We start from the raw sequence: 12,460 nt of genomic DNA, 5'->3' as shown, positions 1-12,460 counted from the left end.
CCCCAGGGGGGGGGGGGGGGGGGTGCCCTCACTTTCGCTGATTGAGGGTTCATCAGCCTGTATCAGGTGGAGGGGAGACAGGAAAAGAGGGCCAGGGAACAGCTCCAACAGGTGCATTGGGTTCCTGAACCTTCTAGTCAGAGCTGGGCTGTCTCCTGTGGATAGCAGTTCAGTGCTTGCAGCAGCTAGGTGAGGAGGGAAAAACAAACAGCGAAGAAATGACCCTCTCTGTGTTTATTTTCCTTTCTGTTGGGTTCTCTGTAACATAGTTTTTTCAATAATACCTTTCCTAATAGCTTTATAAACAGGCTTCTGCCCACCCTTGCCCCACGGACGTCTTGAAGCCTGCAGAAGATGCTTATCTAGCCCGTGTGTGCCCCTGCCTTCAGGGGAAGAGCAGCCTTCACTGAGTAATTATGGTTCCAGATGCTCCGAAGGGGAAGCTCAAACACGAGCTGGCAGAGCAGCTGGATTTAACGTAGGGGTTGGGGGAGTGTGGGGAGAGGTGAGGGTGCAGGGAGGCCACACTTGAGGTGTGGAGAAGTGTGTGCATGAGCCCTGAGGCGAGCGGGCATGGCCCTCGTGAGCTGCGGCGGGAAGCCCAGTGTAGCAGAGTGTAAGGGGCGGTACCCTTCAGACTCTCCTGCCCACTGCCCACCTCCAAGTAGGCCTCAGACTTGAGCGAAAGGTCACTTTATGTGAGGTCAGGGGATGGGTCTCTGTGAGTGGGGGAGGGGGAATGGGAACAGAAACAGTTTCATATAAAGGAGAAAATAAGGGATTTTATATAAGGGGGATGTGGGGGAGAGACACAGCTTTCCCTCCACATTAAAAATATTTTTGTACTTTGTTTTTAGTGAGTATAAAAATTGATAAGGGTATAAATCGCTCTGAAAACGGATTTTGGGGCATAAAGGTATCTAGTGAACATTTCATTATCAGTTGATAAATGGCTCTATCAGATGCAACAATCCCCTTTATAACAAATATCTGATAATATCCCCATTATTATTCCGAAGTGAATCACACTCTCAAGGAAAATTAAGTGATGCTCAGACTGTAATTTTAGGAGAAAATTTTTAAGGCATGGCTTTATGGTATGTTTTTGAGTATGCTTCTCAACTTACCTGGTGGCTGTATTTCTGGAAAATAGAGCGTATGTTCAAATGCCGTAAAACCAGGGGCACCCAGGTGGCTCAGTTGTGTGCATCTGACACTTGAGCTCAGCTCGGGTTTTGTTCCTAGGGTTCTGAATTCAGGCCCCTCGTTGGGATCTACGCTATTAAAAACGAAAAACAAAAAAAGCTATAAAACCATATCTTGTTTATGTAGTAAACGAGAGCGAGCCCCTGGCCTCATGTCACTATAAACAGCTTTGAATATATGTCTGTTGGGGCCTGAGGGACTCCTGCGGGACGGGACCCCAACGACGACATGGTTACAGCTCCCAGGGGTCATGGCAACCAGAAATGTCCCCTGGGAACAGTGTCCCTGCTGAGAACTGTGGTGCCATGGTCTTCGTTGAGCAACAAGTTACTGTCGTTAGCTACTGACGTTACAGATTAGAGTCTTAGAGCTTGCTGTGAAAACGGTTTTCTCTGACTGTGTTTCCTGTCATTTATTTTCAGGTACATGGACTCCATTTAATCCAGTGACTGTCAGGTCGATCATATGTAAGTAAAGGTGCCTTTCTCCCGCCTGTGCAGGCAGACACCTGTCCTTGCAGGCAGATACCTGTCCTTGCAGGCAGACACCTGTCCTTGCAGGCAGACACCTGTCCTTGCATGCAGGTGTGCTTTCTGCCTTGTCCCCCTTCACCTGCCCTCCTGGCCGAGCACGTCAGCTTGAGTTCCCAGTTCTGGAGAGTTCGTGTACATACAGGACCAGCGCATTTCACACCGCCCCCCCCACCCCCGTATCTTGCACAGGTGTTGACTGGTGGAGACGCTAATGTTCAGTTTCTGACCTGATTTTTCCCTTACGTGAGCTTTCACTGAATTACGATGTACTTCTGAGCAGCCGAGAGCTCTCCTGTTTCAGCCTTCTGTTGGCTTCTTTACGTGAAAAAAGACCAAATGGTTTGTCATTTTCTTGGTAGCAGGAGTTCAGACGGTATTTTTATGTATATTTTTAGCCATTTTGCCATTATATGTAAATGCCGTTACAGGTTCTTTCATATTTGAACCTGGAAGTAGGCTGATTTTTTTTCTTTTTCAAAGATTTATGTATGTATGTATTGGGGGAGAGAGAGAGAAAAGGACAGAAGCAGACTCCCCGCTGAGCATGGAGCCCAACACGGCTGGATCCCATGACCCTGAGATCATGATCTGAGCTGAAATCAAGAGCCGGAGGCTTAACGACTGAGCCATCCAGGCACTCTAGGCTGATTTTTTTTTTTTTTTAAGATTTTATTTATTTATTCGACAGAGATAGAGACAGCCAGTGAGAGAGGGAACACAAGCAGGGGGAGTGGGAGAGGAAGAAGCAGGCTCATAACAGAGGAGCCTGATGTGGGGCTCGATCCCACAACGCCGGGATCACGCCCTGAGCCGAAGGCAGACGCTTAACCACTGTGCCACCCAGGCGCCCCGGCTGATTTTTTTTTTTAATGAAAAGCAGGTCTTACTGAAAAAACCCAAAATCTAAAGCCAGTAGAGTCTTTTTCTCACTGGAGTGGGCCTGCACTGTGGTTGTAGGTCCTCTTGGGGAAAGGAGCTGAACTGGGAGCTGGGAGAGTGGAGGTGGCTGCTTCACTCTGAATGTCCGATCCTTCCCGATGAAGCAAGAGCACCCTCCAGGCATCGTGTCTCTATAGAGGCTACTTCCGTGTCAAGCGTTATTTCTGTTGTGGCTCTGCCAGTGTTTTTTTTGCATTTTCCTCTATACCGTGTGCCTGACGTCTAAGGCGGTTTAGGGGCTGTGGCTGCGTAACCACCCGGCAGAGGACATCCAGCCCTCCCATTCAACGAATGAGCATTTCTTAGCAACACTTGGGCATCTGCTGGCTAAGCACGGTCTGCCCTGAGGGAAGTGTGGGAGTGGCTGTGCCAGGATTGAGTTTCTTGCCGACTAACCTTGAGATGCCAGCCGCTGCGTGCCACTGACATTCCTTTCTGTCTCAGCTATGTTTGACCGAGAGAACAAGGCTGGCGTGAACTTCAGCGAGTTCACTGGCGTCTGGAAGTACATCACAGATTGGCAGAACGTCTTCCGCACCTATGACAGGGACAACTCTGGGATGATTGACAAGAACGAGCTCAAGCAAGCACTCTCAGGTTTTGGTAATTCACTTATCTTGATTGTGTAGCGTATTTCATTTTGGAGGCCATTTTGGTGTCATTAACATTTTTTTACTTTGTTCAATTTACTGATTTTTTGAGAGTGGGGGAGGGGGCAGAGGGAGAGGGAAAGAGAGAATCTTAAGCAGGCTCTATACCCAGCGTGGAGACTGACTTGGGGTCCCCACAGCCCTGAGATCATGACCTGAGCTGAAATCAAGAGTCAGATGCTTAACCCACTGAGTGACCCTGGCACCCCTCAATTTACTGATTTTTTTTTTAACTATGAAATTTTTATTGACATACAGATTTATGCTTTAATATTATTTATATCATGAAGGCTTATATTTGAAATGGAGACTTTATGTGTTTTTTTTCCTTCCAAAATGAGGTACGGGCTATGCAATCATTTGTCTTTTGTGAAACGGAGTGATGTGACACGCACGTTGAGAATGCAGTGGCTTTCTGTAAGTGGCAGTGCCATTTGTGTGCCTCAGGCATAGCATTGGTAGGTGTGCAAGCTCCTGTTCTCAAGTGCGTGTCAGCCCAAGTGTGCCGTGCCACCAGGAGTGTCTGCCTTTCCAGAGTGGGTCAGTGGGCCTTCTGATGCTGGTGCGTGGGTCTGAGAGGAGGTTGGGATTTTTTTGTGTGCAGAGGAAACACAGACATGGAGAACTTGTGCAAGGCTTGTGGGAGTTACACCCAGATTCTGGTGTGTTTGGGGTGATCTCACTCAGCACTCTGTTTATTGAGGCCCTATTACAAAACCCCTGCTACATTTTGCTTGAAAGGCTGCTTAAGAATACCTTCTCGAAAGCAATCAAGCAAGTTAGTTTATAATGTACTATTTTTTCTATAATGTACTATGTTGTTATACTAATGAGCTAGGTAGGTATTTTAATAATACAAAGTACATCTCAGTTCTCATGTTAATGTGTTAACTTCTACCCTTCTCCCATTTTTCCTGTGGGCATGCACTTTATGACTGTCTTCTCTTTCTCTTTCCTTTCTTGCCTTATGAGTGCCTGTGGTGTTCAGTTAGAGGCTGTGGGACTCCATAGGAAGTGTGTGTGCTCAGCTCACTCACTAGGTGTGGGTCAAGATTAGGGCAGGACTTGATCTCAGGTTCTCTGCGTTGGTACTGGGAACCCAGCTGACTTTGCTCTGCCGTTAGGTTGGGGGACAGGTAGGGCCGTACGGAAGGGCTGGGAGGAATGGTGGCAGCCATCTACAAAGAGTGGTCCTGGGGCTGGAAGGAACTGGAGGCCTGGCTGGGCCTAGGACAGCTTGGGAGGAACCTGGGTCCTGTGAATTAAGTCCAGACAAATGACCTCAGGTGTCAGGGGACATGGCACTTTCTAACGTTGTCAGGCCCAGAGCCCTCTCTTTACTTCGTGCCAATGACCCACTTACAGCTCATGGTGGGAGCTCTGAGGCAGGCAGTGCCCAGGCCTCTCTGGCCTCCGAGTCCCTGCTACGGCTTTAGGGTCATGGAGGTCCTGTGGCCAGGCCTTGAGGTCAGGAGCCGGTAGGCCTCAGGCTGGTTGGGGCGGCTCCTCCCTGACTTCCAGACGTTTTCTGGAGAAAGTAAATACCACTCTGCTACAGCATTTCGTCAGTTGTTCTAACAAGTCCCTTCCTGTGATTGGTTCTTGATTTCTGAGGCCTTCTCCAAAAAGGGACATTGTTATCCTTGTCAAGGGTTAATAATTTCAGAAGATTTTCAGTAGTAACTGAAGCAAAGATTCTGGTTCAGCCCTGGCTGCACTGGGTCACTCTCACAGGCCCATGTGCCACCTATGATAGCTCACGTATTCCTTGTTTAAACTCATGTCTGGTATGTGCTGTGTGCCAGGCACAGAGAGCTGGAAGTAAGGAAGTGTGTGAGGAGTGTACCCCCCACACAGTGCAGCCCCCCCTTGTGGGGAAGGTAGTCAGGCACGGGCAGCTCCCCCTCCCTCTGCCCAGCCTCTGGCAACCACGAGGCCAGCTCAGTGCTTTCTGATGAAAACGATCCAGTCGTCACTCATCTCAGCCATTACCGACTTGGTGCTGCATTTGCTTTGTCCCCTGTCCTGCGCCAAGGAATGCAAGGCCTGTGCGGTGTTAGCCCAGCACACTTTCTTCTGCGTCCCTGGAACATGTGGATGTTTGCTCACCAAAATCAGTGCCGTGGACCCAGGTCCACAAGCAGCCTCCACCCCTTACCGTGTCATTGGCTGCTTATAGACAGGGGTTGGTGCCCTGTCCCAGGCCTGTCCCCTGGAGGTTGCTTACTGGTTGCGTCCAGGTTTATGAAAGTGTGCTGTCATAGCGGGGTGCTGGGAATAGGATCACCAGGGCAGCTCTCACGTCTCACGCTTTCTGTGCTTGTTAGTTGTCAGGAGAGAACTTCCTTCTCCTAAGGTCAGGGTGTGGCCCTGCGGCCAGCACATCAGGTCTGACAGGGGCCGGTCCTGACCAGGGTCACAGACTGGGGGGAGCTGCACACAGAGAGCGCCTCATTTTTTTTTTTTTTTAAATTGAGGTGTAGCTGACATAAATGTTATGTTAGTTTCAGGTATACAACATAGAGATTTGACAACGCTCTCCGTTACTCAGCGCTCACCACGACCAGTGTAGTCACGGTCTGTCACCGTATAGCGTTACCACAGTATTATTGACTCTATTCCCTATGCTGTACTTTTCATCCCCGGATTTATTTATTTTATAATCTGAAGTTTATACTTCTTAATCCCCTTCACCTATTTCACCCACCCCCCGACCCCCTCCTCTCTGGCCACCGGTTCTCTGTGCTTATGAGTCTCTTTCCGTTTTGTTTATTCGTTTTAGTTTTAGATTCCACATATAAATGAAGTCGTCTGGTATTTGTCTTTCTCTGACTTATTTCATTTAGCATAATACACTTCAGGTCCATCCATACTATCGCCAATGGCAAGGTCTCATCCTTTTTTATGGCTCCCTAATATTCGTGTGTGTGTGTATGTACACGCGTGCCATACTTCTTTATCCGTGTGTGTGTGCGCCCGTGTGTGCATGCATGCATGCCACACTTCTTTGTCAGTCTGTCACTTGGGCTGCTTCCATACCCTGGCTATTGTGGATAGCGAATGTGGGGATGCAGACACCTTTTCCAATCAGTGTGTCCATGTTCTTTGGGTAAATATCCAGTAGTGGGATTATTGGATCATGTGGTAGCTCTGTTTTTAACTTTTTGAGGAACGTCCATACTGTTTCCAAGGGGGCTGAGCCAGTCTGCATTCCCACCAACAGTGCACAGGGGTCTGTTGTCTCCACATCCTTGCCAACATGCAGTGTTTCTAGTCTTTCTGATAATAGCTGTTCTGACAGATGTGAGCCCCCTCATTGTGATTCTGATTTGCATTTCCAGAGGGCACCTCCTCTTAATTTACGAGGGTGGGGTCATCGTGACATGGATTTTCACTGAAGGAAATTCTTAGAGAAGAAGAGTCTGCTCTCAGATTTTGCATCTTATGTAAATGTCTCTTTTATAGTCTGGTCATTTGTTTTCTAGTCTGACTTCTGTTGGTTTTGTTCTTGCTACAGTAATATTGAGGACCGGGGAAATTGGAGGCTAACCCCAGGGATGATAGAAGTTGCTTCCGTGGTCTGTATAGATTGTGGAGGTCCATCCTGTATGTTTATGCCTGGGCAGGAGACTGCCACAGCGATGGCTGTCGTCTGCTGTCCACGCCCTGGGTGAGCTCAGCCCTTACCAGCCTGGGCCTCTTCCTTACCTGTCCACAGGCACAGGTGCCAGGGTGTGAGGAGAGGAGACTGCAAGGGGCTGGGGGTGTGACCCCCATCCAGGACTTGCTGTCTCTTTTTTTTAAGTCAGGGATCCTGTCTTCTACTCAGCTGGCAGGGAAGGGGGCCCTGGATTTAAGTCACAGATCCATAGAGTATGCTGACCACTCTGGAAGGTACTGTCATGTGTGTGCATGTTTGAATCTTTTTTTTTTTTAGGAAAGTGTTTACGCACGTAATTAACTATGAAATTCACTCAGGTAATAGGTGTACATATATCCTCGCAAAGATTCCAACAGGACCGAAAACCAGTAAAAATATTTTGGCCCCTGGATCTTGTCTCCTGAATAAGTAAGGACAACACAGTCACACAGGTAGTGGCATTAGGAGGGAAGGAAATAGGCGTCCTTGTTAAGAGTGGCCCCAAGGGGTGTCCCGCAGGCCAGTGGCCCTGTGTCCCGGTGTCTTCAGAACCACCTCCCTGTTGGAGATCTTTTCAGGACATCCAGTAAGTTGAAGGTGGAGTCAGTCACTCTTTGTCATAATATTTGATGACCGTCGAGTGGTTGTGCACCTTACGAGACTGCCTTACTCCTTGTATTCTTTCATTTCTTAATGTCAGCGTGCTGATTTATAGAGGGGAGTACGCACGAATGAATCTGCTGCTTCCCGGAGTTTACGTTTTGTTTATTTGGAAGCCTTCAGTGATACATTCTTTCAAATGTACAATGAAACTTTTGTAAAATGAAAACTTCACAATGAAGCTGGGCTGCCCTGCGGGATGATTTTTGGGGTGCAGCACCATGGGGTGAGTATACTTGAGGTGAACGAATGAGCTCACAGTAGTGACCTGCTGCGCCTGACAGCGCTGGCCTCCGGGTAACACTCACCCCTCCAGGAAGATGGGGTGGTCTTCACGTCAGCCACTCACGGGACTGCAGATGGGGAGCATTGCAGAATGATGGCTTCGTTCTCAGAGTGCATGTGGACGAATCGGCACCTCGAGTCTCCCACCCCAGCCTCGGTCATTTGTTATTTGTTATTAGCTGATGTCAGAGGCTGTGGGGCCTTTTGGAAGGGGGACGTGGGTGTTGATGGGAACGTCCACTCTTCTGGCCCTCTGTTCACCCTCATTCTCCTCTTCAAGGGTACCGGCTCTCCGACCAGTTTCATGACATCCTCATTCGCAAGTTCGACAGACAAGGACGGGGGCAGATCGCATTTGACGACTTCATCCAGGGCTGCATCGTCTTGCAGGTAATGGGGGCTCCGTGGGGGCTCACCTTGAGCTGAGTGGTGGAGCAGGCAGGGAGTATCCTCGAAAGGAGAGGAAGAGGGAAGTGCCATTCTGGAATTAGCGATTTAATGGAGTAAAGTCAGTTTCCGGAGCTTATAAAAGTTAGTCTTGTCTGTTGAGAAGTTGTTATTCTGTTAAACGGAGGTATGGCCAGTAGTGCTCTTTCTCACCGTGGAAATACCGCTGACCCTTGAACAACATACGGCCCAATTTTGCAGGTTGTTCATAGGCAGACTTTTTTTTGATAAATATGGTATAGTGCTGAAAATGCATTTTCCTTACAATTTTCTTAATATTTTCTTTTTTCTAACTTACTTTATTGTAAGATTATGTACATAATATAATGTACAAAATAAGTGTTAATTGGCTGTTAATTGGTAAGGCTTTTGGTCAACAGTAAGCTGTTAGTAGTTACATTTTGGGGCATCAGAGTTATACGTGGATTTTGACTGCTCCAGGGTTCATTGCCCCTGACCCTGCGTTCAAGGGTCAGCTGTATTACAGAGCAGTCCCTTCGGATGAGGTCACGTTTTCTAAATCAAGTGGGTTATTTACATGTATACTCTGGTATTTTTGTTGTATTTTCGTTCTGAGGAAGTGGGTAAATTTTCCACTGTGATCTTTACTGTGCGCTGCCTTTTTGTGTGAGGTAAGCTCCAAGGACAGGAGCTGGCTCCTGAGCTCACGGCACCTCGTTCAGGTGTTAGAGCCATCGCCCAGCAGCATCTGGCGGAGCTCGTGAACCCGCTGACCCGGGCACTTGACATTTCCCTCCGACGGCCTTGCTGCTTTAGCTCTGAGAGAAACAAGTGCAGAGCTTGGGCCTCCTTCCCAAAGACGGAGGGCCGGAGTAATCGAGCCTGCCTTGCTGTGCCCACGCAGGCCCCTGCTCCTGTCTCTAGGTAGGGATCCAGGTTATATAGATTTAAGCTTAGAAATGCACTGAACTAATAAACCCTTAGATCGCTTTCAAAGTTCTTTTTTTATGACGAATTAAAAAAAAATAGAGACAAAACTATGATGAACTCGTCTGCCTGTCACTCAGATTCAACAGTTACCAGCTGGTGGACAGTTTGATGTGGTACCTCTGTGACCATAACACCCCCCAGCCCTTACTCTGACACAGATTCCATTTGTGGAAGGCAGATGTTTTTTCCATAAAGAGAAGTCCTTGTAGTTTGATTCCAGCTTGGGGTTACAGCTTGAGGTTTTTAAATTTAATTTGGAATTTTGAGAAACTTTTTTGGGTTTTTTTCCCATTAGTAAAACTGAAGTTTCTGTGGCCTGCTAAATACGGTGAGTCTGGGAAAAGCCCAGTCCCTGTTGTTCAAGGCCTCGTTGGAGAGCCAGATCTGTTAACATTTGAACCTTTTCTCTGAAATGGGGAGAGCCTTACCCCATCTCAGCCGTGGTCTGGAGAGCCTGGGTTACATTTTTTGCAGCGTTGTCTGAACACTTTAGAAAGAGGTGGTAAAAATCTCATTATTGTCTGCATCTAAATTACCTTAGGGTTAGAGTTTCATTTGAGGTTATGTCCTATACGTAAACATCTGATCCTTAAAGGTCATCGAGTGTAGGCTTTCAGTAGCTGAGGTAACGCGATCCGAGTCCCACGAGAAGCTCGCCTGGTGCCTCCGTGCACCTCTAGGCCAAGGACAGGCCAGCCAGGAGGAGTGTTGCAGCAGCCACTGCCTCTGAGCTCCGAGCTGAGCCAGAGGCCTGACCGCCAGTCCCTGGCCCCATCCACCCTTCCTGAGTGACCCTGAACACTGGACTAAACAAGTAAAATATCCTCAAAAATATTTTCCTTCATCTGCCTTTTTACAAAAAGAGAAAGGCTTTTTGAAAATGATTTTTTACAAAAGAACATGAAAATTTGTAGAAATCTTGGGAAAATACAAGTGAAGTACAAGGAAGACTTGCCCGTTGTTTTTTAGGCTGCAGTTAACTGCTGCTGGTATTTTTGTAGTTGGTTTGATGTTAGTGTCTCACACGTGCTGGGACACTCCCAGCTAACCCTGAGCGGACAGTCATCTGTGTCAGGCACCCCATCTATCCTGCCGCCAGAGGGCCGGGCTCCAGCCTGCTCTCATGATGACCCTGGGCACTGTGTCCTTCTCTTGTCCTGGGGAATTGCATTCTGCCTGCTTCCTTTTGTCGCGTATGATTCCTCACACCTACTGTGGTTGTCCAGCACCCCTCATCTGGGGCGTTGCTCATCTAATTGTCCCTGCTCTTGGGTGCAGAGCTCTCCCCTCTGCTCCTAACCTGCTGTGGGGGGATCAAGCTTGTGAACAGACTAAGGTGGAGCCCTCGGAGTGGGGTGGACAGGAGGGACCCTGAGGCTGGTACAGAGAGACCTACCCTTCCATGTTCTCTGTGTGGGCCTTCACCAGCTGGGTGTAAGGGAGGGGCCCGAGTCAGGGCTGGTTTCCCTGTGTCCTGAGTGGCAAGTGGCCGGAGCAGAGGTGAGTGTTCGAGGAAGAGCCCCCACGAGATTGGTCTTAGAGTAGGAAGGGAGGACCAGGCTCACCACTGGACCACTTGGGAAACCGGGCCTGGGGCCAGAGGGCTCAGCCAGGACCCAGGGCTGTGGTGTATAGATGTGTTGGGCCTACAGTCCACCCCCTGACCTCTTAACTAGCTTTCTGTATTCATCCTCCCACCCCCTGCCGTCCCACCAGGCTGCAGCATCCAACATTATGGACAGGTGGTCAGGGATACCCACCCATGCCTCTCTGCCCTGGTCTCTGTCAGAGTTGGGGGTGTCTGGAGACATGGGTGACTTTGGTTCCTAAATGTCTTTTTACCAAATACATTTTGTTCCTTTTGTTTAATACATGTCAAGATCTAAATGCCTGTTGTTTCTTTGCCAGAGGTTGACCGATATATTCAGGCGTTACGACACGGATCAGGACGGCTGGATTCAGGTGTCATACGAACAGTATCTGTCTATGGTCTTCAGCATCGTGTAACACTGGCCTTTGCAAAGAGCAGCATGACTTACGGAAGGAAAACTAAAAATGCCAAATCTCACTTTAAAGTAACGGTACACAGATGCAGCCAGATACTGTTCTTTTAGATTTTATATAATTAACATTCGGGGACCCAACTGTACATATGTGGATAAGCTGATAAGGTTTTTGCAAATGTAACAATAGTTATAATCATTATTCACATACGTTTGATTTGAGACTGTTCAATTGTGCCATGAGGTAAGATATGATAATGTTTCAGGTATCTTGCATGCAAAAAATTCATCATGTGCGTTTCTAGATAGTTGCAGTTGTAGAGTGGAAATACTTCTCTTAGCCAGTAGGAATTTAAAAATAATACACAACCTGCACAGACGCTTTTATGTGCCTTACATTTTTAAAACGGGGTGTATTGTATGTGTTTGAATATGCAACATGAGCAGTAAAGCAAACACGCCTCCGTCCCAGTCTGCCATGGCGCTCGCGGGGGTCCAGGACACCTCCTGGGCTGTCCGCCTGACTCTGCTTATGGGAAATCCAAGGGTACCGCCTTCCTTTGTGACAGGAGTTAGTTTAAATTTGATAAAAACTTCTTTGAATATGTAAATCCAATTTGGTGTCGAAGTGTGTGGGTTTCTGTCATTTATGATGATTGAGTCCTGCCCTGCAACAATCTGTTAATTGTGGTTTTCGAACAGGAACGTGGGGTGCAGGCAGCTGGAGTGGTCATGCACGTCGCCTGCTGTCAGCACACAGCCAGTCCTTCACCCTGTCCCTCACGGAATCACTTTAGGCTGTTTTCTGCCTCTTTCCTCTCTTAAGTGTGCTTCCCCAAACCAGAATTTGGGGCATTGGTTGTGAGGACATTCAGAAGGGTATTCAGCGATTTATAAATGGGTCTGGGACATCAGAAATTGTTGTCCCACGGGGGTCTTGTTGGGGGCCAGCGCTGGTTGGGAGGGGGCCGTTTCTGGGTTTATCTGTGGTATCTGATCAGAGAGGCCAGAACACCACTGATCACAGTATGTGGGGTTGGGCTAAAGAATCTATGGGGCTCGTGGACTGGCTTTGTGATCTCAGTGGGGCATGGCCCATGGGGATTTCTACCACCTTCCATGTTGGGTCCTTGTCCAGGCATCCTC

The 12,460-nt window shown here is 48.2% G+C and overlaps 1 protein-coding gene across 3 annotated transcripts in view; it reads left to right on the top strand.

Annotated features, from left to right (window-relative positions):
• PDCD6 (programmed cell death 6) overlaps nt 1-11,930 on the top strand; it is a 20,663-nt gene extending 8,733 nt beyond the window's left edge. For 2 of the 3 annotated variants that reach the window (XM_002926639.4, XM_011234108.3), the window contains 4 exons: nt 1,629-1,673; nt 3,123-3,281; nt 8,194-8,303; nt 11,220-11,930. In XM_002926639.4, the coding sequence (XP_002926685.1) occupies nt 1,629-1,673; nt 3,123-3,281; nt 8,194-8,303; nt 11,220-11,318 (413 nt within the window). In that variant the 3' untranslated portion in view covers nt 11,319-11,930. The remainder of the gene's footprint in view (nt 1-1,628; nt 1,674-3,122; nt 3,282-8,193; nt 8,304-11,219) is intronic. The other variant, XM_011234105.3, reaches the window with a different exon arrangement.
• Nucleotides 11,931-12,460: the final 530 nt, after the last annotated feature.

This window comes from Ailuropoda melanoleuca, chromosome 3 (assembly GCF_002007445.2).
Source record: "Ailuropoda melanoleuca isolate Jingjing chromosome 3, ASM200744v2, whole genome shotgun sequence".
Lineage (NCBI taxonomy): Eukaryota > Metazoa > Chordata > Mammalia > Carnivora > Ursidae > Ailuropoda > Ailuropoda melanoleuca.
The sequence above is the reverse complement of the archived record's forward strand: the minus strand, read 5'-3'. Positions and strand labels throughout refer to the sequence as shown.